This window comes from Macaca mulatta, chromosome X (assembly GCF_049350105.2).
Source record: "Macaca mulatta isolate MMU2019108-1 chromosome X, T2T-MMU8v2.0, whole genome shotgun sequence".
Lineage (NCBI taxonomy): Eukaryota > Metazoa > Chordata > Mammalia > Primates > Cercopithecidae > Macaca > Macaca mulatta.
This window is the reverse complement of record NC_133426.1, coordinates 115,454,020-115,482,016: the sequence shown is the minus strand read 5'-3', so window position 1 is coordinate 115,482,016 and position 27,997 is coordinate 115,454,020. Positions and strand designations below refer to the sequence as shown.

At 34.7% G+C, this 27,997-nt stretch overlaps 1 protein-coding gene across 6 annotated transcripts in view; it reads right to left on the bottom strand.

Annotated features, from left to right (window-relative positions):
- COL4A5 (collagen type IV alpha 5 chain) overlaps positions 1-27,997 on the bottom strand; it is a 265,725-nt gene that overhangs the window by 19,703 nt on the left and 218,025 nt on the right. For 4 of the 6 annotated variants that reach the window (XM_077988274.1, XM_028841868.2, XM_077988275.1 and 1 more), the window contains 8 exons: positions 20,172-20,252; positions 19,171-19,269; positions 18,576-18,626; positions 17,301-17,486; positions 7,791-7,924; positions 4,752-4,824; positions 4,547-4,618; positions 3,620-3,748 (listed from right to left, as the gene is read on the bottom strand). In XM_077988274.1, coding sequence (XP_077844400.1) covers positions 3,620-3,748; positions 4,547-4,618; positions 4,752-4,824; positions 7,791-7,924; positions 17,301-17,486; positions 18,576-18,626; positions 19,171-19,269; positions 20,172-20,252 — 825 coding nt within the window. Of the gene's footprint in view, positions 1-3,619; positions 3,749-4,546; positions 4,619-4,751; positions 4,825-7,790; positions 7,925-14,379; positions 15,106-15,502; positions 15,594-17,300; positions 17,487-18,575; positions 18,627-19,170; positions 19,270-20,171; positions 20,253-27,997 lie in introns of those variants that run through there. The other 2 variants (XM_077988276.1, XM_077988277.1) reach the window with 2 other exon arrangements.

Genomic DNA, 27,997 nt, shown 5'->3' with positions numbered 1-27,997 from the left:
TTGCAATATAATTCACATTCCGAATAATGTACCCATTGAAATTGTGCAATTCAGTGGTATTTAGTGTATTTACAGAGCTGTACAACCATCACCACCCTCTAGCTATTATCTCCGAATCCCCACTTTTCCCTAGCCGCTAGAAACCTCAGGTCTACTTTCTGTTTCTGTAGATTTGCCATTCTGAGTATTTCATATAAATAGAATCCTACAGTTTATAGTGCTTTATGACTGGCTTTTTTCACTGAGGATGACGTTTTTAAGGTTTGTTTATGTTGCAGCTTTTGTGGTACTTTTCTTTCTCTTTACTGATAAATAATATTCCACCCTGTGGATAGGCTACAGTTTACCCACTCATCAGTTGATGGGCATTTGGGTTGTTTCCATTTTTTGTCTCTTCCGAATGCTGCTGCTATGAACATATATGAACAAGTTTTTGTGTGGTTTTATTCCTCTTGAGTAGACCTGCTAGGCCTGTTAATATGTTTTTAGTCTTCTGTATATATACGGAATATTGTCACCTAGTGTGAAATGGTTTTTAAATGCAATCAACAATCTAAAACCTCCAGTTATTTGTGGTTTCCTTTTTTTTTTTTTTTTTTTTTTTTTTTTTGACACAGGGTCTTACTGTGTCACCCAGGCTGAAGTCCAGCAGCATGATTTGGGCTCACTGCAGCCTCGACCTGGGCTTAAGCGATCCTCCCACCTCAGCTTCCTGAGTAACTGGGACTATAGGTGTGCGCCACCACGCCTGGCTAATTTCTGTATTTTTAGTAGAAATGATGTTATGCCATTTGGCCAGGCTGATCTTGAATTCCTGACTTTAAGTGATCTGCCTGCCTCAGCCTCCCAAAGTTCTGGGATTACAGGCGTGAGGCATCATGGCCAGCCCAGGCACTCTGCTGACTTAAAAATATTTTAAGATAATTCACATTATTAAAATATTTAAACCTAGTTATTCTTTTCTTTGCTGAGACCACTTAGAAAATTATTATTTTTTATATATGAATGTGATGACTTTTGACACTATATTTGGGTGTTTATTTATAATTTATATGTATGAATTTTACGTACCCTAGAATTGAGTGTAATAGTGATAATATTTTTAAAAGTGGAAAATTTTAAGATATAGTATGTTGCAAATTATTAATAAATGTTTCTATTCCAAAAAAAAAAAAAAAACAGCTCCTGGAGTCACTGATTTTTTGTGTCTCTATCTCCTTCACTTCTGCTCAGATCTTAGTTATTTCTTGCCTTCGGCTAGCTTTTGAATGTGTTTGCTCTTGCTTCTCTAGTTCCTTTAATTGTGATGTTAGGGTGTCAATTTTAGATCTTTCCCACTTTCTCCTGTGGGCATTTAGTGCTATAAATTTCCCTCTAAATGCTGCTTTAGCTGTGACCCAGAGATTCTGGTACATTGTATCCTTGTTCTCATTGGTTTCAAAGAACTTATTTACTTCTGCCTTAATTTCGTTATTTACCCAGTAGTCATTCAGGAGCACGTGGTTCAGTTTCCATGTAGTTGTGCAGTTTTGAGTGAGTTTCTTAATCCTGAGTTCACTCCTACTCAACATAGTATTGGAAGTTCTTGCCAGGGCTATCAGGCAAGAGAAAGAAATAAAGGTATAAAATAGAAAGAGAGGAAGTCAAATCGTCTCTGTTTGCAGATGACATGATTCCATATTTAGAAAACCTCATTGTCTCAGCCCAAAATCTCCTTAAGCTGATAAGTGACTTCAGCAAAGTCTCAGGATAGAAAATCAATGTTCAAAAATCACAACCATTCCTATACACCAATAATAGACAAAGAGCTAAATCATGAGTGAACTCCCATTCACAATGGCTACAAAGAGAATAAAATACCTAGGAATACAATTTACAAGGGATTTGAAGGAACTCTTCAGGGAGAACTACAAACCACTGCTCAGGGAAGTAAGAGAGGACACAAACAAATGGAAAAATATTCCATGCTCATGGATAGGAAGAATCAATATCGTGAAAATGGCCATACTGCCCAAAGTAATTTATAGATTCAATGCTATCTCCATCAAGTTACTATTGACTTTCTTCACAGAATTAGAAAAAACTACTTTAAATTTCATATAGAATAATTAAAAAAAGAGCTTGTATAACCAAGATAATCCTAAGCAAAAACAACAAAGTTGGAGGCATCACACTACCTGACTTCAAACTATACTACAAGGCTACAGTAACCAAAACAGCATGGTTCTGGTACCAAAACAGATATATAGACCAATGGAAGAGAACAGAGGCCTCAGAAATAATGCCACCCATTTACAACCATCTGATATTTGGCAAACCTGACAAAAACAAGAAATGGGGAAAGGATTTCATATTCAAATGGTGTTGGGAAAACTGGCTAGCCATACACAGAAAACTGAAACTGGACTCCTTCCTTATGCCTTATACAAAAATTAACTCAAGATAAATTAAAGATTTAAACGTAAGACCTAAAACCATAAAAATCCTAGAAGAAATCCTAGACAATACCATTAAGGACATAGGCATGGACAAATACTTTATGACTAAAACACCAAAAGCAATGGCAACAAAAGCCAAAAATAACAAATGGGATCTAATTAAACTAAGGAGCTTCTGCACCACAAAAGAAACTATCATCAGATTGAACAGGCAACCTACAGAATGGGAGAAAATTTTGGCAATCTATCCGTCTGACAAAGGGCTAATATCCAGAATCTACAAGGAACTTAAACAAATTTACCAGAAAAAAACAACCACAACCCCATCAAAAAGTGGGCAAAGGATATGAACAGACACTTCTCAAAAGAAGACATTTATGAGGCTAACAAACATATGAAAAAAAGCTCATCATCACTGGTCACTAGAGAAATGCAAATCAAATCCACAGTGAGATACTACCTCACGCCAGTTAGAATGGTGATCATTAAAAAGTCAGGAAACAAGAGATGCTGGAGAAGATGTGGAGAGATAGTGCTTTTACACTATTGGTGGGAGTGTAAATTAGTTCAACCATTGTGGAAGACAGTGAGGCGATTCCTCAAGGATCTAGAACCAGAAATACCATTTGACCCAGCAATCCCAGTTTGGTATATACCCAAAGGATTATAAATTATTCTACTATAAAGACACATGCCCACATATGTTTATTGAAGCACTGTTCACAATAGCAAAGACTTGGAACCAGTCCAAATGCCCATCAATGATAAGACTGGATAAGGAAAATGTGTCACATACATACCATGGAATACTATGCAGCCATAAAGAAAGGATGAGTTCATGTCCTTTGTAGGGACACGGATGAAGCTGGAAACCATCATTCTCAGCAAACTAATACAGGAACAGAAAACCAAACACCACATGTTCTCACTCCTAAGTGGGAGCTGAACAATGAGAACACATGGACACAGGGAGGGGACCATCACACACCTGGGCCTGTCAGCGGATGAGGGGCTAGGTGAGGCATAGCATTAGGAGAAATACCTAATGTAGATTACAGGTTGACGGGTGCAGCAAACCACCATGGCACATGTATACCTATGTAACAAACCTGTACTTTCTGCACATGTATACCAGAAATTAAAAGTATAATAATAATAATAAAGATGATCTGCATTGGTACCTGGTAAACCTTGAGGTCCTTGGGGTCCTGGTAGACCTTTTAACCCAGGTTGTCCAGGGATTCCTGGAGGACCAGCATCTCCTTTGATTATGATACTCTGTCCTGAAGGACCAGGTAATCCAGGAGGACCTATGAAGCAAAACACACAAATTTGAAGGGAAAGAGAAAGGTTACAAGAAATGGAAGCCAAAGTGATCTAAGTTCAGGACAAGAATTGGTGTGAGAGAAACCAGTTTTTGAACTGCTGCTGTATCTAACAGAAATCTGTTTAGGAAAACTAAAAATTGAAAAATAACTTTCAATTGAAAAATAATTTTATTAGGGTCAGTGTAAAAAGTACGCATATCATCTCTATTTTCAAACTTCGAATATTACTCACTTACTAGAAAGTCTCATCCATTATAAATCTGTGAACACTGGTATCAGGGGAAGACAATTTTACTCTCTTACACATCCATTCTGACTCCAACATCATTTGCAGTTTTTGCTTGCTGTGCTTGTCAAGCGACCCTTTGATCTACTAGGGGAATTTAGCGGATTCCCTATTTCTCAATTTATAAGAAGCTTCTATAAGCCTCTTAGCAAAATGAACTATTTTAATATCAAAAATATTTTTAAAAATTCATATGTGACTTGCTCTTGTGATCTGTTCAATTGAATTTGGGGAAGTTAGTATAGAAGCTAATGTCAAGGAAGTGTTTTTGTTGATCCTGTATCTATCTTAACTTTAAAAGGTCTGCTATCAATATTATGTTAATAAAATAGAGAATGTAAGAGATTAGTAAATAAAAGGAGAGCCTTGTTTATTTTCCCTCAGTTGTTGGGGACTTAGCCTCCAACGGTCTGGCTGAAAGACAGAATGAAAATTTTCAAATTCTTTAAAGCATCTAAGTATCAGGTATAACTATCTTCAGGAACAAGTCTTACCTGGAGGACCAGTAAGTCCCGGTTCCCCCTCAGGACCAGCTGATCCAGGTATTCCACTGGGTCCTTTCATGCCTACACAGAAGGTACATACAGTTTCATGGCAAAGCAACAGGGCTACAACCTTTACCCAGTCAAATCAGAAAATGGCTATCTTGTCCCAGAGGCGTTTAATATAAAGGGAAACCACAAAAATCCCTTCAAATACCTGGGAATCCTGGAACACCAGGGAGACCAGGATCTCCTTTCATTCCATTGAGACCCGGCCGACCAGGATTACCCTGAATAAATAAAATCATTAATGTTACAAAAAAATTGCAGTGAGGGGAGGAAGGGGAGTGAGGGCATAAGAATTGCATAGTGGCATATAGCACTGTTTCTAGAGTCAAACTTCCAAGACTATAATCTCAATTTTGCCTTATATTAGCTTGTGTGAATTGAGTTGATTATTTAACCTCTTTGATTCATAGTCTTCTCACCTCAAATATAGAGAAAATAACAGTATTTACTTCATAGGGTTGTGGTGAGAATTAAATGAGACAGTTCATATTGTTAAAATATACCCCTGGCTGACAGACAAAATGAACTTCCCATGGCTAACTGAGGTGCGCAAAGTTAAAACGCAACCAACTGGCCATGGCTGGGTAAGGGAAATGTCACATATCTTGTGTTCTTGTAAAGATGTTGTAAAAGTGTCACAGGATCTCCCTTTCTACAATAGAGTCAAGCCACTGCGAAGATAAACTGTGGCTTGAAAACATCCCCTGCCCACTGGCCATTTGAAAGAAACATCTGGCAGACTTCTGGCTTTGGTCTTGGAAATCACCTGATCAGGGCTCAAGTATTTCAATCAATCAGAACTGATGAAGTCTGTATCCTTCATTTGCATAAATGGACCTGATTGAGAACATGGGTGAGAACTTTCCCTTAAGCCAAATCCTCCCTTTGTTCTTCAGAGATCACACTTTCACTTGTACTGAAAGTTGTGCCTTCCCAATCCACAGATTACTTTTTATAGAAAATAAAGCTCTTCCTTTTTCTCCTGCAGAGCTCATTGTCTTTTGCTAACAAGTATTAAGTGCTTAGAAGACTGATGTATGCTGTGTACTTAATGAAAGGTAACTATTATTTTATTCTTTCTTTTTCTTTCTTTTCTATAGAGATAGGATCTCACCATGATGCCCAGGCTGTCCTCAAACTCCTAGGCTCAAGCAATCATCCCACCTCAGCCACCCAAATACAGGAAGAATATGGAATAGCAAGATCATACAAGAGGCTATTGCTTTACTTCAAGTGCAGGACAACAAAGCTTATATTAGTAAGAATGAAAGAGGGACAAGCCTGGAGCATCTTATTATGGAATAATATTTAAAAGTGCTAAAAAAATAGTTGGAAGGAAGTACATATCAGAAAAACATCAAATCCAGTTTGAAGGGGCTTCCAAATCTGGAACAATGAGAGCATCGAAATAAGTAATGACAGTTTAGAAATTGTAAATTAGTGGAAAACATGGGAAAAAATGAGTTCAAAATGATAAGAAATGCATAAGTAAACCAGAGAGAAGGGAAGGCTCTTGCTTACAGTAGAACTGACTAGTAAATGTGGAGGCAGTGCTAGAGTTGAAACAACATCATTTTGCCACTATCCCAGTAGAGATTGGTTGAGGCAAAATCATTAATGGATGTTAAATCTAAGGGAAATTTTTGATGAGGAGTGGTATATTTGCACTATCTTAATATGCCTTCCTACAGTTTTACTAGTTGCAAGAAAAAACATAATGATACAGTGGAGAAACTGAGCAACAACTTGACTGGATGATCAAAACTAAAATCACAAATGAGGGGCAGGTAGACATCATGGACCTCCTTATCTGTTAGCCTGAGAAGGACACAGCATCACTCATGTAGTATTCCAGCTGGGGATGCATAACCTGTATCTAATTATGAATAAACATCAGACAAAAAAGGAATATTCTATTTTAAAATGGGGGTGGGGGTACAATTGTTTTTAAACGTTGAGGTCATGAAAAAAAGAAAATAGACTTAGGAACTGTTCAGATTAAAGAAGGCTAAAGAGATATGACAATTAAATGCAAAACATGACTTGGCCTGGACCCTGTACTGGAAGGAGAAATGCTAAGAACACTATTAGGTCACTGGACCCGACTGGAATATGAAAGATAGAAATTAATGTATATCTATGTTAAATTTTCTGAAGTTAATAAGTATACTGTGGTTATATAATTAAAAAAAAATTTAGAGACAGGGTCTTGCTATGTTGTCCAGGCTTGTCTCAAATTCCTGGCCTCAAGCAACCCTCCTGCCCCAGCCTCTCAAGTTGCTGGGATTACAGGCTGCAGCCAAGACATTTGGTAAGAATTTTATAAAATATAAACAATCCCATAGCTTTTCATTGTCATCTTATAATAACACATGAGAATATTTTTAATCTTAAGAAATCTGCATTAAAATATTTAGTAGTAAAGGGGTATAGCAGGTGAAACTTATTCTTCATTGTTTCTGGAAATACGCATATTTATAGGGAATGAGTAGAGAATGAGTAAACAGAAGTAAATTTTTAAGTCTAGGTAACTGGAAGAATAGTGATGGCATGGGGAAAAAGATTAGACTTTGAAAAGCTTTAAGGACCACTACGCTAAATACTTTTTTCTGCCATAAAGCAGTCTTCAGAATTAAAAGACAGTCCAGATTTTGTTGACTGCCAAATCCACCAGCAATCATCTTGACCGAATGGAGGCAGTTTTGAGAACCCATAAAGAGGAATGTGACTCTCTTCTCTGAGTCACTCAAACCAACATAGAAAGCACATGAGTGGATGTGCTATTATTCTCTTTTTATAGGTGAAGATGGAAACCCAGTGTCTGTTTTCCTCAGAGATACAAAGCAGAATTGTGCAGGGGAGCTGACATTTGACCCTAACTTTATCTAATTTCAAAGCCTAAAAGATTCCTCTATTTACCATAAAATGAAGGCTACTCAAATCCAAATATGCATAAAAAAAGACTCCAGGTAAAGTATGTTTTCAGGAACTCTTTGACTATAATACAGCAAAGCCCCTTTAGGAGACTATAGGAAACTTGCCTTCTACTGTCTTTTTAATTCACCAGTGAGCCACGAATAGAACCTTGTCTAGTGAGTGTTAATTAAAATGATGCAGCTTAGAATTCACATTTTGAATACAAACACCCACATTCTTTCCTCATCACATATCTACTCCCATTTCCTACCTGGAGTCCTGGTGGTCCTTGATCTCCTTTCAAACCAGGCAAGCCAGGTAGCCCAGGTTGGCCTGGGTTTCCCTTCTCTCCTTTAATACCTCCATTTCCAGGGAGACCTGGGGGACCTTCCGGACCTGGTAGACCTTAATAATCCACAGCAAATGACCACATTTCAGTATAGCGTAAGAGTAGCATAAAAGTCAGGCTTTTAAAATATCAGTCATCTTCCTATTAGTTTGCAGAATAAAACCCAGACAACATTAAAATATATAGACCTATGCTGATTCCCTTTCTAATATAAATTGGACTGGATTCTTTTTGTTATTAATACTGACTTGCAGATTCTTTTAGTTTACATTTTATAATATATTAAATTCAATAAAATAACATCTAAAGAAAAAGACTCATGACTTAACAATGTGTGGTTCTGTAATCCTTAACAAAGAGTTTGACTTAAAGTGAAATTAAACAGAAACTGTAGGGCACTTTCTCAAATTGGAGCATGCATCAGAATCAAATAGACAGTTTGTTAAAACAGATTCCTGGGCCTACCCCAAGAGTTTTGGATTCAGTAAGACCTAGGAGACTGGTCTGAAGGTAGTGAGTTATCTCAATTGATCGTTCAGTTATAGATTGAACTTCTTGTTCAACTCTTTCCTCCCTTCTTGTTATTGCACTTGACCAGCCTTAAGAATAAATAATTTAGAAAAAAGAGACTTAGGAGAGACCCAATAATTTGCATTCTAACAAGGACTGTGTGGAAGCTAAAGCTGCTAGTTCAGGGACCACACTTTAAGCATCACTGCTGTAGGGCAATCAGAAATTCAAGCCATTTTGTTTCATTGTGATTAAAATCAAATTGCTTTATTTGTAAGTAGTTACATTTATTCAGCTTTTATTACTATGCAATGCAGATAGTAATTTAAGCAAACTAATTTCATTTTAGTGATATGCTTGATACATACGAACTTTTTTAAATGTTAGAAATTTATTGAATCAACAAAGTACCTTAAAATTCATTTTTAAAATGTTTTCATATTCTTTACATTTTAGATATTTTTCAAGAAAAATAAAGAATTCTGTACGTATCTTGTGAATAAACAAAATAATTTAAAACAGGATTTTGCTTAGCATTTTTACTTATGCTATGTTTTTAATTTGTTTTTCTGAATAAAGATAACAGGTCCATTAAGCAACCAGGGAGATCTTATCATTGGTCAAGTCTTTTGTCACCAGGTGACAAATAGGTGCTACTTGCTTGCAGTGTTCAGTGACTGAGGCTGAGACTAAGTAATCCTGCCTTAAGAAAATAATTACAAAACCCTAAATAATGAACAGCCAATAGTTAGCATTTACACCTTCTCTCCTCTGGTCATTTCCGATTTTATTGATTTCAACAAAAAATGAAGATATGTAGGGATTATTTTTTAAGGAACTATAATAGGCACTTGTTATGAATTTAGAATAGAGTTCATTCTTATATATGGACAAAAGGTTGTCTTTTTAATCTAAAATAAAAATCAGACTTTAGTTTCCTTTCCAATACTCTTAAGATTCAGAATCAATGGCAAAATACTAACAAGGCAGAATGACACCATGATTAAGAACACTAGACTTTGGAGCTAGAATGCTGGGTTACAAATCCAGCTCCATTCGTTACTAGCTGTTTGACTTCAGTAAGATTATTAATCTCCTTGGCTTCAATTTTTTCTTCTATAAAATGGAATTAAGAATAGCACCTACTTTAGCAGGTTGTTCCAAGGATTAAATGAGATACCATGTAAAAATTACTTAGCACAGTGCCGGGTACAAACTGTGGAAGGGCTTTTTAAAATTATTATTATTATTTTCTTTATTAGTAAAATTGAAGATAAAAACATATCTTAAAATATGAGCATCTTTTTAATCTTTCAGGTATTTCTATGTAATTTTATAACATAACATGACTCTATCTGGCACATGAGAAAGAGGAAGGAGATTTACAATAGTTCAACAACTGTTTTATCATCAAACAATTTAACTCATATAGTCACCCCAGCCTGGCAACCAGACAACACAGAAATTCCCTTCTCAATCATAACGAAAAGGTTTAGTACATTGTACATTTGAAAAAAAAAACCAAAACGTAACTTCAGTGTTCTAAGTAAACTTGTTAATTTAATCCATAATGTATGATTTGCACTAGAAATTAAGTAGCAAATCAGAAAATTATGAAAAATAAATAAACTGTGAATCAACCTAATAACAATAACAAAGTAAGATGGGAAAAAAGGAAACCTTTTATGACTCTCTACTCCAATTTAAAGGTTATCAGAACACTGTATCATCTGAAATAACCTAAGGCACTGCTCTTTTTGAAATTTAAAAAAAAATGGGAAATTTGCATGTTAATTCAGACCTGATGTTTAGAGTCCTTCAAGTTATGAGTTATTAATTACATAAAGAACATATAAGTTTTATTTTTAATTGTATTCAATAGTATATCTCTGCCATCACTGAAAATAGCCATAAATACACAGATCAGGGCAATCTGAGAAAATAAAATTTTGAGAAAATAAAATCAATATTCAGAGATTACAAATGGGTCATATGCTTGCCTAAATATTTTAATGCAGTCTTGAAGGTAAAAATAAGTGTATTTCCATTTAAAATTCAACATGTCTTTATGCATTGATTACTTATTATAAACAATTGCAAACACAAAGACCCTAACGTCATTTGAAACTTAATTATAATCAAGTCACATTACCTTCATCAAAATGTTAAAACCCCAGCTTGAGGATAACAGCACTCTTCAATGACTTCTGAATTATAGCAAAAAATTGCATTTCTCTTATCACACACACAAAGCATTAAAAAAAAAAAAAAAAAAAAGAATTGACCAGTGAAGAGTCTAACCTTGAAAACCTGGGAAGATCAGAGTTCACCAAAGCCCAAAGATCGATGTTAGCAGTATCAGACATCACACAGTACAAAATAAGATTATGAGTTAGAAGTGGTTCACATTATAGTACAAGTTAAAACAATAACGTTCTTTGCCAGCATTTCTTATACTTACAGCATAATCAGTATGCAAACAGAACCATACAGAATTATAGAGAGCCAAACTTTTTCAAATAGAGCTTATTCTAAAGGATAAGCTGTTGTTCTTTGTTAATCCAGAAAACAGAAAACTCTACTGAAGATATCATGTTAACACTGCTGCTGTGGCTTTCCAAAAATTAGCTTCTCAAAACATTAAAGTTGGCTAGGTAGTACCATTTCACCAACGGCCTTCAAATTCCTTTAGCAAAGGGGTAATTTTGGATTAATGCTGAAGTTTATCTTGGCTTGTGTTATCTTTTAATAAAAACACCAGGTGTCAATTTCTTGATATGCTCAGACTGCTTCAAGAAGATACAGTTGACTTTAAAGGCCTCATTGGCAATAAATATAAAGATCATGGGTGATAGAATAGAAAAATCAAAACACGAATATACAATGACCATTACCAACTGTACTTTTGTTTGTATTTGAAAAGCATTTCATGAAGTCACATTCTGATTTTTTTCATAATTAATCAGGAGGCTTTCTTATTACTATTTATTCAATTATTATTATCATTATTATTTGGAAGGAGTTTCACTGTCACCCAGGCTGGAGTGCAATGGTGTGATCTCAGCTCACTGCAACCTCCACCTTCTGGGTTCTAAGGATTCTCCTGGCTCAGCCACCCGAGTAGTTGGGATTACAGGCACCCACCACCACGCCCAGCTAATTTTTGTATTTTTAGTAGAAACAGGGTCTCACCATATTGGCCAGGCTGATCTTGAATTCCTGACCTCAGGTGATCCAACCACCTTGGCCTCCCAAAGTGCTGGGATTACAGGCATAAGCCACCATGCCTGGCCTATTATTACTATTATATTATTATTATAGTACTTACAATAAGTTACTTAAAGAGAAAAAGCCAATATATATTTGTACACCATTGAACACAAAAATAAAGATTCAACTTTTCCAAGATATGAAGATTATCAGTGAAAGGGTACTTGAAAATATTTTGGCATGCAATATCCCACCCCAAACCACAGAAAATATCATATTTATTCTATTATTATTCAATGCACATATTAACAGGCTATTCACCATTAAAAGAAGGATCATTAAATAAAAAGATTAAAAGCCTACAAACAGAGCACCCCTTGGTTAGTGTTAATTGACTATAAACACAATTTTCTTTTCTTACAAGTCTTGCTATGATTTATAAGCACCGAATGTTAGCAGAGAGAATAAATCGTGCTAGAGCAATGAATCCTAGGAATTAGAAGACCTAGGATCTATTTTTGACTCTGCTACTTAATAACTATATGACTTTGGGCAATTCAATCTTTCTGAGCATGGTTTTTTACCCGTATAATGGGAATAGTGCTATCTGCCCTAACCTCCCTCACAGGAATGTTTTAAAGATCAGATTCAAGTTTTAAAATACTGGCCTAATGTCTGCCATGTGCAAGGTGCTACAGGAAACACAAAGATGAGCAAGACTCAACTCTGTCCTTAAGATGCTTACAATAAAAGTACATTATATGATGTAAATTGTGGCATGCCATATAAATAGAAAACATTATCATCATCTCCTAATGAAACTTCCAAAGCATTTGATACTTTGAAATTCAGAAAGCTAAATATTGGCTTCTGTTTGTTTAAATTGTTTCTAAATCACAGACAGCAAATTAACTCAAGACAATACTTAGAGCAGAGTCTGGCCACAAAATTAGATAAATAAATTAGAATTCCCACCTAAGACAATTCAGGGTTTGAGTAAAGACATTTTATATGTGTGTTTGATATAGAGGGACCAATAACAAGAACTCTCAGAAAAATATTTCATTGAAATATGACATTTCAGCCTGAGTAATTAGCATGGAAAACTTTGGATCATATCATAGCAAAACTTTTAAGACTGTATTTTAAAAGGTAACATTTTAATGAGCTATATGCCAAGTCAATTTTTTTTTTGTATGAGGCTCACAATCCATTATTTTTCAACTATTTAACAAAGTTAAACTGAAAAAGGAAACAAAACAAAAACCTAAAATATTGTCCATAAGTAGTAATTACTAAAGGCATATTGATGAATTGATTGGTATATTTTAAATTCAGTTTCCACTTCAGGTTGTAGTCTTCAACTATTGCAAAGCAGAAAACATCACAGAGACCAACTTCCAACAACTATGCAATTTAGAGCACATTTGGTAAATAAGAAATTGTTACATTTCTTTTAAAGGAATGTGGCTACTATTCTTTTTCTTTTTTGAATATATTATAGTAATTCAGAAGAAAGAAATCTCCTAGCTAACAGTAGAGTTTAGCAGTAATCAAAGCAGCAAAATTCTATGTAGGTCAGATAAGGTGGGACTCAACATTACTTCAAAGTACCTCCCTAGTCTTCGCTTTATCTTAGTGACAGTTAAATAGAATGCACTGTCTTACTCTTTTCGATGATATAATTTAAGAAGAACACAAGAAGCAATCTGGTTGATGGAGATGTTGATGGAGCTTTTGAGGTAACAGAAAACAAGAAAGTGGATGCAGTGAACAGTCTGCTCCCTGTAGAACAGACACCTAATTGATCACTGAGGAGCCTTAAGTCAGAGTCCCAGTTATGCCAGTAACTAACAGTATTACCTTGAGCAAGTTTCTTAACCTCTTAAGCCTCAATTTTTTCCTATGTGACAAAGACTCCTTGACCAAACTTTAGACAGGTTCCTCTGAGCCCTCCTCTCAATTAGGCCTCATCCTTGGGCCTACATTTTGGCCTTCCAAATCCAGTTACATCAATAATACTGCTAAATCGGTTTAAAGACAGTCCCTTCACCCTTGATATCTGATCAAGTTCCTCATCTCCCACCTTTGATGTCTAAATCCTTGGCCTGTTTCTGGCAAAAATCTTGTTGAGCCAGTTTAATAAGAACTCACTCCTCTCTACCCTTGATGCCTCCTCTTAGTAATTTTCTATTACTGGCCCTCTCACTCTGCTCCTTGGCTATAAATAATCACTTTTCTTGGTTGTATTTGAAGTTGAGCTCAGTCTCTCTCCTACTGCAATAGTTTCTACTCTACTGCAATAGTCCTGAATAAAATCTGACTTGTGGATAATTTCTCCTTGACATAGGTAAAACTTAGGTCCCTTCTAGATCTGACATTCTATGGTTCTATGAAATAATGAGTTTGCAGTGGAGTAAGAAACTAGAGAATCAATTCAGGTAGAAACAAATGGCTTCCTAAAAACAATCTTGAAAAATTATGTATTTTAATTGTATAAGATGAAAAAATGTCCTGCCATTCTCAATAGCCAGACATCATGGGGTATACTATTATCTCTTTTAATTCTTTCTTACAAATTTGAAAAGGACTATTTATTTTGAATAACAATAAATACATTCAAATATTTGTGGCTCGTTTTACTGCTAATTAGGTAAACAAACATCTTTCACCAGGAATCAGCAATTTTCCATTGGGTAGCTCTTGGTAGTTGTTCTTTGGTGTGTACTGTTTACATATGTATAATGAAAATAAGATTAAGAACCTTGTAATCTGTGCTGGTTGCATTGGGTTTTTTTTGTTTTTTTTTGTTTTTTTTGTTTTTTTTTTTTTCGCTCTGTAGCCCAGGCTGGTGTGCAGTGGCGCGTTCTTGGCTCACTGCAAGCTCCGCCTCCCAGGTTCACGTCATTCTCCTGCCTCAGCCTCCCAAGTAGCTGGGACTACAGGTGCCCGCCACCACGCCCGGCTAATTTTTTTTTTTTGTACTTTTAGTAGAGACGGGGTTTCACCGTGTTAGCCAGGATGGTCTCGATTTCCTGACCCCGTGATCCGCCCATCTCGGCTTCCCAAAGTGCTGGGATTGCAGGCGTGAGCCACCGCGCCCGGCCTGCACCGATTTTTTTTTTCTCTGTGCCTATTAGTCCCTTTTTTTCTTTTTTTATTTTTAGATGGAGTCTTGCCCAGGCTGGAGTGCAGTGGTGCGATCTCAGCTCACTGCAACCTCCACCTCCAAGGTTCAAGCCATTCTCCTTTCTCAGCCTCCCTAGTAGCTGGGACTACAGGTGCATGCCAACACGTCTGGCTAATTTTTATATTTTTAGTAGAGATAGAGTTTCACCATATTGGTCAGGCTGGTCTTGAACTCCTGATCTCAGGTGATCCGCTCGCCTCGGCCTCCCAAAGTGCTGGGATTACAGGCATGAGCCATGGTGCCTGGCCCTATTAGCCCATTTTTAACAGCAGTAGAATTGAGAACTTTGTAACAACCCAAAATGTGAAGGTGGGATAGTTTGAAAACCTGCAAAAGATATGGCAAGTTAAGAATTACATATTTTCAGGATCTGATAATACATATTATTGTTTAAAAAAAGAATGTCCTTTTGAAGGATAGTTCGATTTGTTTGCATTAACAGATATAAATTAAACATAAGAAACAGACTCCAAAGAAAGGTAAAATATATAAGGCTGTTTTGGGTACTACAGATTTTCAACTGAAAATGACACAAATATATGAATTTTTAAATGTTAAATTAGTTTTCCTAGTTAGGTAATTTTGGGTCTTTCCAATAGACAGAAACACTAGGTTCTACAAGTTCCTGAAAACTTAAAGAGATAAGCCACTATGTAAGAATTGAATTGGCACATATGCTCTTAAAATACATTCAAACACTTGAAAACATTAGGTACAGGTGTGCATATATATATATATATATATATATATATATATATGAAGTTTCAAACTTCATGCAGTTACTACTTTGGAGTTAAGGAGCTAACCTGTAGGACCTGGATAGGGATCAAAGTTCACCAAGGCCCAATGTCATCATTAACAAAAAGGAAAAATATCAAAACTGTTAGAAATATCAAGAAACTAAAAAGCATTACACTAAATACTTTCAAGTTAAAATGTATTTCAATAAAAGAATACTCTGAAAGTTCATATCCATGCATCTGTATATAAACCAAATTATCACCACTTACTGACAAAACTGAAATGAAAACAGCACACTGTGGCATATTTTTAAAGGCCAAAAGTCATTGCTATCATAATCATTACTTTGAGCTCAGACTAAGAACAATCAATTCTAAGAGCAATGTGGTTTACAACTCAGTTTTAATTTATAATTAAATTGAGAAGTCACAAACACTCATCAGGTATGCATTCTTCTAACTACTTTTGTTATTATTTCTTTAAAAATGTAATTTGTAAGGCATCTTTGTGACTAATGGCTTCATACCAACAAATTTCAAAGTAATGTTCAACAGTGAGCTCATTACTCATTCATTACTAGTAAAAATGAATAACCACAGTGAAGATTAAAATATAAAAAAGGTAATAGTTTGGTTTATTTTAATTACTACATGCAAAACCAAGCAAGATACTTGCTTCAGTTCTTTACATCACATGCAAGAGAGTTAACATGGCTGAGGAGATTTTCACTGGTTTTCTTCAATAGTATACAAACATAAAACCTTAAATAATACTTTCCATCAGATTATATCAGATCAGATAAAATTTGGTTTTGAAAATGATCCTCTGAACACAGTATGTTATCCCATTTAATTTATGTGTTTTGAACATCTTATTAAAATGAACTCCAATCACTTTACATTTTACTGTAATATAAATAAAATTTTCATTTTGAAATGCACTTATATAATGTCAGAGATTTTCAAAGAATAAAAGGACATTTACTTCCAAGTTTTCAGTGACCAGAAATATAAAATTTGAATATCAGGCCTCAAAATCTGTTCATAACCTATCACCAGTGACTAGGCTCAGCGACATTAATAAAGGATGAAAACGAGCATTTCCAAAATTAGTAAAATGAAATGACACAGCACAGATACAAAATGAAAAGGTGAACGTTGGATGCAAAACTGAGCAGTGAACACAAGACAAATGAGGTACAGACATGAGGTTGGTATGAAGAGATCACTAGTCAATTTGATCATGCTGTGATGTTGGAGATAAATTTGATTGCCTAGTTCCTACGGAAGATAATTTTTTTTAATTGTGCCTGGTGAGATTTGCTGATCATATGACAGAACCATAGCAATACTTTTGGTATGGACCACAAGCATCTATTGGGTGATCACTAAAATGATTTCTGTGATGACATGCTGAGAAGCTCACATTTAAAAATGCAGATGGCATTTTGCTGACAGGTTAACAGTATAGTTTTACCTTTTAGTAACAAGACTAATAAAGCCACCATTTCCTTTATTCCTCCAAGTTGTTTTACTTCCTCTATATAAATGATAAAATGCATTACTAAAGCAAATTATTAGAACCATGGAAATAGATGGAGTTAGCTATGAACCAAGCTATTTACTTGTAAGAAGTTATTATATTACAAATTTTAGTCTTTTTTTTTAACATCCTACAATGCACTGGAAAAATTCTAAAGTCTTGAAGACTGAATAACCTGCCAGCAAAATGAAATACATGGACTAATAAATAGACCATTCCCCTACCACTCATGGACATACCTGGTCTCCCAGGAGGACCTTGGGGCCCGGGGTTGCCTTTAGGTCCTTCCAGAGCTGGACCCGGAGAACCAGGAGGGCCTGGGGGACCCTGCACACCAGGGAAACCATGAAAGCCTGGTTCGCCCTTTGGACCTGGAAGGCCAGGATTTCCTGGAATTCCAGGTAATCCTCCATCACCCTTTTGGCCTATAAAAGTAAAGTATTATTAGAAGATACATTAAATAATACTGAGTTACAGGCTTGCCTATAAGGTTAGCTATTCACACATATTAAGGCAATTAATGGAATTCACAAGAGTCATTTCCATCTCCTACCAAATCCCAAATCTACCCAGAAAACCATCCTTCCTATTAAATATATGTATTTGTTAGCAGAAGTATTTATTAGAGTATATATACAAATATAGAAATAATAGCTTTCATCCTAAAAGACATCTTTTGTGTTAAGACAGAGCAATGATCACATCACCAATAGCTATGAGGGAAAAAAGTATAAAGTATCTTCAAAAATAGTTTCAAGATGGCTGGAGGAAATTTCTAAAACAAATATTTTGAGTCTAATTTTGAGACTAATGAAAGATAGGCTCTTCAATGGTTGTTATGTGTCCCCGAAGACCATTCTACCCAATATTTATAATCACCATCTAGCAAAATTGTTCTCAACATTTTTTCTCCACCTCTGACACTTTTAAGAGCAATATAACAGTGGCACATTAAAGTAATAATTGCCATGTTGGTATCATGGGAAGGATATCTATCTGACTTTCTAGGAGAGATGTGTATGGTTTGAGAAAAGTCTCCATAAAATGGCCAGTGGCATTTCAGAACATAAACATACATATCTGTATGTACATTCAGTCCTCCTACTATTTGGTGCTTACAGTAAGAGTAAGCACAAAAGAGGGAGCAAATATACAAAACATATATTAAGACTGAAATTTCAAGAAATATTTTTATTATTAACGTATATTTCTACAGACTTTTCTTATCTTCCTGCAATTTTGCCTTCTTTCTTTATCATTTCCTCAGCATTTATTTATGAATTTAATGAAGAGATATCCACATGTAAATTTCCTTAAGGATACATTTTTATTTAACACAACTCCTTAAACTAAGTTGCTAAATAATAAACGTTTTAACGTTAACACTAGCTTTGAGTTTTCTGGGTTCTTACATGCATTTTATGATAGTAAATGGTGGAGATGGAAAAATAGATGTATTTGGAAATATTCTCATTTTCTTATAGATTGATACAGCATGTTTTATTAAGGTTTACCAGAAAGTCCTGGAAGTCCAGGGGGTCCTGGGTTTCCAAAGCCTGGTTGACCTGTCAGAGTACAAAACAAAACAAAACAAAAATCTCAAGTGGATAATAAAAATTGAAACAAGGCCAAATTATTTTTAGATCATTGAGGTTTTCATTAAGTGCAGCAATGTATATTATATGAAACATGCAGAACATTTATTTCCAACACAGAACTATAATTCTAACATGAGAAAACTATCTAAACATATATTCTATTTGTGATGAATGTTAAATATATCTATATGCTTACAAGAAAAAAAATATAGATAAAATATAGATTGCATAGTAAACCATAGAGAAATTTGCAAAAGCTAGGTAACTTCTTTTTGATATGAAAAATTAGACAAGAAAAGATATGGAGTTTTTCATAGGAAGGAGGCAACTTGATCAAGATACATGAGCTAATAATCTCAGGATGAAGAGGAAGATGGTAACTAGGAAAAGGGGAAAGTGTGTAGTAGCTTAGTAAGAAAGAAGATACAATTTCACTGTGGGTAATAAAAAGGCAAGTTAAATTCAACACGGAGAAAATTAGAAAGACAGGAAAAATGAAAAAATACAGCACCTGGTTCACCCTTCTGTCCAGCTGGTCCAGGAATACCATCTTGACCAGGTTTGCCTTTTTCGCCTGGAGGCCCTGGTTGCCCAGGACGACCTCCACCACCTAAAAAATTGAGTACAGCAGGTTACACCCAGTTTTCCAATTTCCAACTCCCTTTTATTTCCATATGCTCCCTTCTTTATCCAAAAGAAACAGGGTGCTTTTGAGACACTCCTTTGGATCACAAAATGTTATAAAAATATGAAGGAGGATAATGAAAATAAGGAATAGTCACTCAGCATCTAAAACCTTTCAGTTATTCATTTTAATACGGTTTCAGAATATCTAAGAGAGTAAGGTGCAAAGGGTGGTGGGGTGAATTATAGGCCTCATATGGGGCCAAGAGAAGTTATTTACTTTAGAAATCAATAAACAAACTTACTACAGCCTGCCATTCTAAAAAAATCAAAGCTTCTATTCTAGGACACTTGAATTAACTCTCCCTGGAAAAAGTGGGCCTAGAAAATAAGGTCACATAATGATAATTTTAAGTCCTTTTTTTGAGGGTCTTGCTTTGTCACCCTGGCTGGAGTGCAATGGCGTGATCTTGGCTCACTGCAACCTCCACCCCTTGGGTTCAAGCACTTCTCGTGCCTCAACCTCCCGAGTAGCTGGGATTACAGGAGGTCCCCCCCACCACAACATAGCAGGCTAATATTTTGTATTTTTAATAGAGATGGGATATCACCATGTTGACCAAGCTAGTCTCGAACTCCTGACCCCAAGTGATCCTCCCACCTCGGCCTCCCAAAATGTTGGGATTACAGGCGTGAGCCACCGTGCCCAGCCAATTTTAACTACTTTTTATTAAAAGTTATTCATTCTGTACGCAGTGTTAAGTGAATGAACACCATATTTCCTTGTGTTGAAAATGTTCACAGCTAAACAGGATTTGACTTTCCCAAACTGAATATGATATGCATTAGTTTTTTATAAAACAGCAAACTCTTATTTTTCATGCTTACCTACAGGACCAGTTTCTCCTGGAAGGCCAGGGTTCCCAGGAGGGCCACTAATACCTTTTGGTCCAGGAGGGCCTGGGGTTCCTAGAATAAAGAGCTCAATTTAAAAATGAAAGAAAAACTGCATTGCTTTAAAAGCTACAATTCAAACTTACAATTTATAGTGCTAGCACAGAAACAGTGCAGAACAAAAAGAAACCCAAAAGATGCTGGTGTTTGCTGGATATTTTTAATAATAATTTTATGTTTTTAATTCATTTGTCCTGAAGTTGGCATTATTATATATTTATAAACATAAAAATAACTACCACCATATTATACTGGTAGAATTTGTAGGACTCCATTATATGAACATACCATAATTTAAAAAATCTATTCCTCTTGCTGGTCTTTTGGTTTACTGACAGGTTTTAGTTATTACAATATCCATTTTTCTATTTATAAAAACCTGTTTTATTTCCAGCTTTTATCTATTATAAATAAAGCTGCTATGAGTATTTCTGCACAGGTCTTTTTGTAGACCACTGCCTTAATTTATCTTAGGTGTATAACAAGAAGTGGAATTGCTGGATCAAAGAGTAGCTATATGTTGTGCTTTATTTAAAAACTGCCAAACCATTTCACACTCAGAACAATGTGTGGAAATTCCAGTTGTTCCAGATCCTTGCACAATCTTTGTGATGATATCAGTTGCTGTAATAATAGACATTCTGGTAGGTACGTAGAGCTACCTCATTGTGGTTTTAATTTGCATTTCTCTGATGGCTAATGACACCGATCACCTTTTCATGTGATTACTGGCCACTTGTATATCTTCTTTTGTGAAATATCTGTTCAAAGTTTTCTCAATTTTTCAAAATTGGATAATAGGTCTTGTTATTATTGAGTTATTGAAGTTTTTTACATATCCTAGATATCAGTAATTTGTCAGGTATGTTTTGCAGATATTTTCTCCTTGTCTTTGGCTTTCCTATTCATTTTCCTAGCGGTGTCTTCTGATAAAAAGAGTTTAAAAATTTAAATCTAATCTATCAATTTTTTTCTTTTACAGGTACTGCTTTTCGTATCCTAAGAAAATCTGCTTATGCCAAGTCATGGAAATATCTATCTAAGTTTTCCTCTAAAAGCTTTATGGTTTTAGCTTTTATGTTCAGGCTAAGATCCAATTAAAAACAATTTTTTTCTGTTCATGTAATGTATGAATTAAGTTTCACTTTTTCCCCATATGAATATCTAGATGTTTCAAGGCCATTTGTTGAAAAGAATTTGCTTTCTCTAAAAAGTTTATTTGATACCTTTATCAAAAGTCGATTTACTGTATATTAGTCTTTTTTATCCTCCATATTCTGTTTCATTGATCTATTTCTCAATCCTTATCAAGTACCACACATTCTTTTTTTGTTTTGTTTCGTTTTTGTGATAGAGTCTCGCTCTGTCGCCCAGGCTGGATTACAGTGGCGCGATCTCGGCTCACTGCAACCCCCGGGTTCAAGCAATTCTCTTGCCTCAGCTTCCCAAGTAGCTGGGATTACAGGCCCATGCCACCATGCCCAGCTAATTTCTGTATTTTTAGTAGAGACAGAGTTTCACCATATTGGCCAGGCCAGTCTTGAACTTCTGACCTCGTGATCTGTCCGACTCAGCCTCACAAAGTGCTGGGATTACAGGCGTGAGCCACCGAGCCCAGCCTTGTTTTTAATATTGTTTTGCATATTCTATGTCCCTTTCATTTCCATACACATTTTAGAAACCATTTGTCAACTGTTACCAAATAAAGGTTGTTGGGTTATTAACTGGAATCACTTTGAATCCACGAATGACTTTAGAGGCAAGTGGTATCTTTTTTTTTTGTTTTAAGTTCTGGGGTACACGTGCAGGATGTGCAGGTTTGTTACACAGGTAAACGTGTCATGGTGGTTTGCTGTACGTATCAAACCATCACCTAAGAATTAAGCCCAGCATGCCTTAGCTATTTTTCCTGATGTTCTCCCTCCCACTGACCCACACACCCTGCTCCACAGGCCACACTGTGTTTTGTTCCCCTTCCTGTGTCCATGTGTTCTCATTATTCAGCTCCCACATATCAGTGAGAACATGCAGTGTTTGGTTTTCTGTTCCTGAATTAGTTTACTAAGGATAATGGCTTCCTAACAATTTTGATCTTCCATTCCATAAGTATGATCTATCTCTTCATTTATTTTGGTATTTAAAAGTTTATCATAGCAGGTTTTATAGTTTTCAGTGAATATACCAAGAAAATATTTTCTTAAATTTATCCCTAAACACTTCTGAGGCAAGCTAAGATAGAATAAGCCCACTACAGCCTTTTTTTCCTCACTGATTATAATTAAAAACTTGACAGAATACAAAAAGGAACTATTCAAAGACCCTAAAATAAATACTAACGAGCATATTGAGGAGGGAAGTAAAAACTTAAATAATGACCAAAAGGGTAGTGCATTAGTTTTCTCTTGCTATGTAACAAATTAACCCAAAGTTAATGACTTAAAACAATACCCATTTATTATCTCACCATTTCTGTAGGTAATATTCTGGACACAGCTGAGCTGGATTCTCTCCTTAGCAATATTACTATGTCTATGGCATCACTAGGTGATAAAAGCCTTGTAGTATAGTTTGAAGTCAGGTAGCGTGATGCTTCCAGCTTTGTTCTTTTTGCTTAGGATTGTCTTGGCTATGCAGGCTCTTTATTGGTTCCATATGAAATTTAAACTAGTTTTCTCTAATTCTGTGAAGAAAGTCAGTGGTAGCTTGATGGGAATAGCATTGAATCTATAAATTACTTTGGGCAGTATGGCCATTTTCACGATATTGATTCTTTCTACCCATGAGCATGGAATGTTTTTCCATTTGTTTGTGTCCTCTCTTATCTCCTTGAGGAGTAGTTTGTAGTTCCCTTTGAAGAGGTCCTTCACATCCCTTGTAAGTTGTATTCCTAGGTATTTTATTCTCTTTGTAGCAATTGTGAGTGGGAGTTCACTCATAATTTGGCTCTCTATTATTGGTGTATAGGAATGCTTGTGATTTTTGCACATTGATTTTGTATCCCAAGACTTTGCTGAAGTTGTTTATCAGCTTAAGGAGATTGGTTTTTGACTAAATAACCAGGGGCCAGAAATCTTGGGGTGGAGATCGTAGAATTCTGTCTACTATGTAACTCAATAACAAATGCAAGCACAATGGAAATGTTTTCTAATGAATGACAGCTAAGACAATTTGTTGCCAACAGACTTCACTATAAGAAATACTAAATGAAATTTTTTTTAAAGGAAATTACCCCAGAAAAACCACACATTATGAATAAAGCCCATATGCCAAGTCCAAGGGATACATGTAAGACAAAGGGCATTGGAAGTAGCCTTGCTATAACAGAATCTAAAACTCCATCACTGCAGGATCAAGTTGATACCAGGAATTGAACTGCCAGGTAGAACAATATTCAGTATTCTTCAAGAAATTTAATAGAATCCAGAATCTTTATACTATACTATCCACATCATTCAGTATACAATAAAAATTAGCAGATTGGAGGAAGCTTGAATATGTGGTACTTATTCAAGAAAAACAAAACTACCAATAGAAATAGACACATGGATATCTGAAAATTTGGACTAAGCTGAAAAGATCTTTAAAACAGCTATAATAAATATGTTAAATAATCTATAGGCAAAAATGTATATAATGAGTAAAAAATAGGGAATTTCTGGAAAAATATGATAACTCTTAAAAGAACCAAATGGAAATTAAAAATTCTGTGGCGATTAACAGACTATTGAACACATGAAAAATCAGTAAATTTGAAGGTAATGAATAAAAACCATCCAAATTAAACCTCAGAGAGAATAAAAATGGAAAATATAGTTAGACCCTCAGTGACCTGTGATACAGTATCAAGTGATCTAATATGCATTCCAAAAGAAGAGGAGAAAATATGACTGAAGAAATACAGTTATGTGTCACTTAACTGGAGTATGTTTTAAGAAATGAGTTGTTGGGCGATTTTGTCATCGTGTGAACGTATAAAGTATATTTACACAAACTTAGATGGTATGACCTACTATACATCTAGGTCGTATAGTAGAGCCTATTGCTCCCGGGCTACAAACCTATATAGCATGTAACTGTACTGCATCCTGTAGGCAATTATAACACAATGGTAAGTATTTGTATATCTAAACCTAGAAACGGTACAGTAAAAATACATTATAAATGTGATACAATGTTACTATGGCTATGACATCACTAGGTGATAGGAAATTTTCAGTTCCATGACAATCATATGGGACCACCACCATATACGTAGTTTGTTGTTGACCAAAATGTTGTTATGTGACACATGACTATATATGAGGAAACGACAGCTGAGATTTTCCAAAGTTATTAAAAAATAACAACCCTACAGATTCAGGAATATCAATAGAGGGCAAAATAAATACAACCATAACTAACCACAACAAAAATAAACTATCGAAAACCAACTACAGAGAGAAAATCTCAAACATATCCAGAGAAAAGCCAGACATAATATAAAGGAGCAAAACATTAAAAATAATTGATGAGTTATCAGGAAAAATGGAGACCAAAAGGTAGTGGAAGAAACATTTAAAGTGCTGAAGGCAACAAATATCAAAAATGGGTTTCTATATCCAGTGAAAAATGTATTTAAAATGAAACTAAAACAAACATATTTGCAGATAAATTAAAGGTGAGAGAATTTGTCACCAGCAAAATCATTTTACAATAAATGACAGTGGAAGAACGTCAGGCTTTAGGGAACGATACCAAATAGAAGTCTGCTGCATGGGAGGGTAGAACAGTAGAAATGTAAATATGTTGGTAAATATGAAAATTGGGTTTGTTTCTCATATTAAATTCTTTAGAAAAGGCTGTTTAAAGCAATAGTAATAGCAATCAATTGTAAAATTTATTAACTATATGATAATCATATAAAATATATGAACACAATCACACAAAAGAACATTATATGTAAATAAAATTATACTGTTGTAAGAATCTTACATTATATGTGAAGTCACATAACATTAATTTAATTCAGAATGTGGTAAATTATGAATGCACACTAAAATCTTTGGAGCAATCATTTAAAAATAGTAGAAACAGGGAGAGCTTAAAAGCCAGTAGAGGTAAAAGCCAATAGAGGAGATAGAATGGAATACCATAGCATATCTGATGAACCCAAACAGAACAGGAAACCAGGGACAAAGGAGGAGCATAAAACAAACAGCAATGTGGCAGACTAAAATTCAAACATAACAACATACATTAAATATAAATCGACTAAACACTCAGAATAAATGGGAAAGATTGTTGGACTGGAAAAGAAACACGATATGAATGTATTTTATCCCTAAGAAACATATTTTAAATATACAGACACGTAAAAATAAAAATTATATAGAAAAAGTTATACTGTACTACCACTAAGCATCAAGAATCTGATGTATCTATACTGCTATCAGACAAAGAAAAATCCAAAAAAAAGAGTATTATGAATATAAAGAGGGTCTTTACATAATGATAAAAAGGTCAACTCTTCAAGAAAACATAAGTTTCCTAAATTTATATATACCTAAAAAAAAAATCTCAAAAGACATACAGCAAAAAATTGACAGAGAAAAAAAGAGAAATAGAAAATTCTACAATCATATTGGAAAATTTAACACCTATCTCTCAGTAATTGATAAAACAATTAGGCAAGAAGTTGGTAAGAATACACAAGACTTTAATAACCCTACCAACGAACTTGACCTAATGGACATTTATAATGCAATGCACCAATTGCAGAATACAAATTATTTTCAAGGGTACAAGGAAAATTCACCCAGATAAACCCTAAATTTGGCCATATGATAAGTCTCAATAAGTATTAATAGTTAAATCACACAAAATATGTATTCTGGCCACAATAGAACCAAATTAAAAATTAATAATAGAAAGATATCTGGGAAGCCCCCAAATATTTGTAAGTTGAGCAACACAATTCTAAATAATCTATGGAGAAAAACAGAAATCAACAGGAAAATTAGAAAATATCTTCAACTGAATGATTAAAGGAAAAACGCAAAAGAACAAAATTTGTGGGATTTGGTTTAAGCACTCCTTAGATGGAAATTTAAGTTTTTAAATGCATCTATTAGAAAACACAAAGCTGAAAAATGTATGATTTAAGCTTCCAGGTAAAGAAGCTAGGAAAAGAACAGCAAGATTAAATCCATAGAAGGTAGAAGATAGGAAATAATACAGATATAAGCAGAAATCAGTGGAATAAAAAACAAACGGTAGAGAAAATCACTTACAAAAGTTAATTTTTAACAATTAATAAAGGTTAATGAATGCCTAGGCGGCTTGATCAAAATAAAGAAATAAATTTAAAATTACTTATATCAAAACATTGTTGAAATGCAGACTTCAGTACACATTCTGCAGAAATTAAAGGGACAAAACAAGGATACTATCAACAACTTTCTACCAATGAATTTGACAATTTAGATGAAATGGTCGATTTCCTTGAAAAACACAATTTATTTAAACTGACATAAAAATAAATCATCCGAATAGTAACATAACAAAAACTTCTAATCTGTAATTTAAAAAGGTTTCTACAAAGAAAACTACAGATCCAGATTCCTTAACTGGTGAATTCTATGAAACATTTAAAGAAAAAATCGAGAAAGAGGGAATACTTCCCAGGTCATGAGGCCAGCAAATCCCTATACTTAAACACTGACAAGGACACTATGAGAAAAGAAAATCATAGGCCAATATCTCTCACAGCTGTATATAATTTTTTTAAAAATAGCAAATCCAGTCCAATAATACTTAAAGATAATGTATACAGTATGACCACCTTGGAGTTTATCCCAAGAATACAGGGTTGTTTTTACATAAAATATCAATCAGTGTAATTCACTATATCAAGAGCAAAGGAGAAAAAACACTTATCATCTCTGTACATTGAGAAAAAGAATTTGATAAAACTTACATCCATTCTTTATAAAAATTCTCATTATAGTAGGAATAGAAAGGAATTTCCTTAATTTAATAAAATATATGTACCAAAACCCTGGCACTAACACTACATTTAATGGAAAAATAGCAATTATTTGCCCTCTGAGTTTAGAAAAAAGATAATGATGAACTGGGAAAAGCAATACGATTTAAATGTCACCAGAAGGCATCAGATTTCCAGAGATAAATTTAATAAAATATGTTCAAGATTTACAAAACAAAAAGTGCAGTATATTGTTAAATTAAACTCAATACCTACATAAATGGAGAGATAACATGTTCATTTTATTGGAAGGTTGAATACTGTCAAAATATCAATTCTCCTCTACCTTACCTAGAGAGTTATTGCAAACTTAAAAATCCCTACAGATACTTTAAATGGAAATTGATAAACTGATTTCCCCTGCAAAAAAAAATTAGAATAGCCAAGACAAGCTTTAAAAAACTGAAACAAAGTTCTAGCACTTACCGACCATTTTTCAAGGCTTAATATAAATTTACAGTAATTCAGTGTTGTGTTAAAGCAGCAATAGAAAATAAACCATTGGAACAGAACACAGAGTATAGATATAGCATTTGGCTTTCTAACAAAAGAGTGACTGTAATTTATTGGATGTGTTTAGGTTCTTAAAAAAAAAATAGTAGAGAGCAACTGGATAACTGTGTTGGAAAAAAAATGAACCTTGATCCCTACCTCACAAGGTAAAAATATTTTTATTTGAGATAGATCATAAGCCAAATATAAAAGTTTAAACATTAAACATGTTATAAAAATTAGG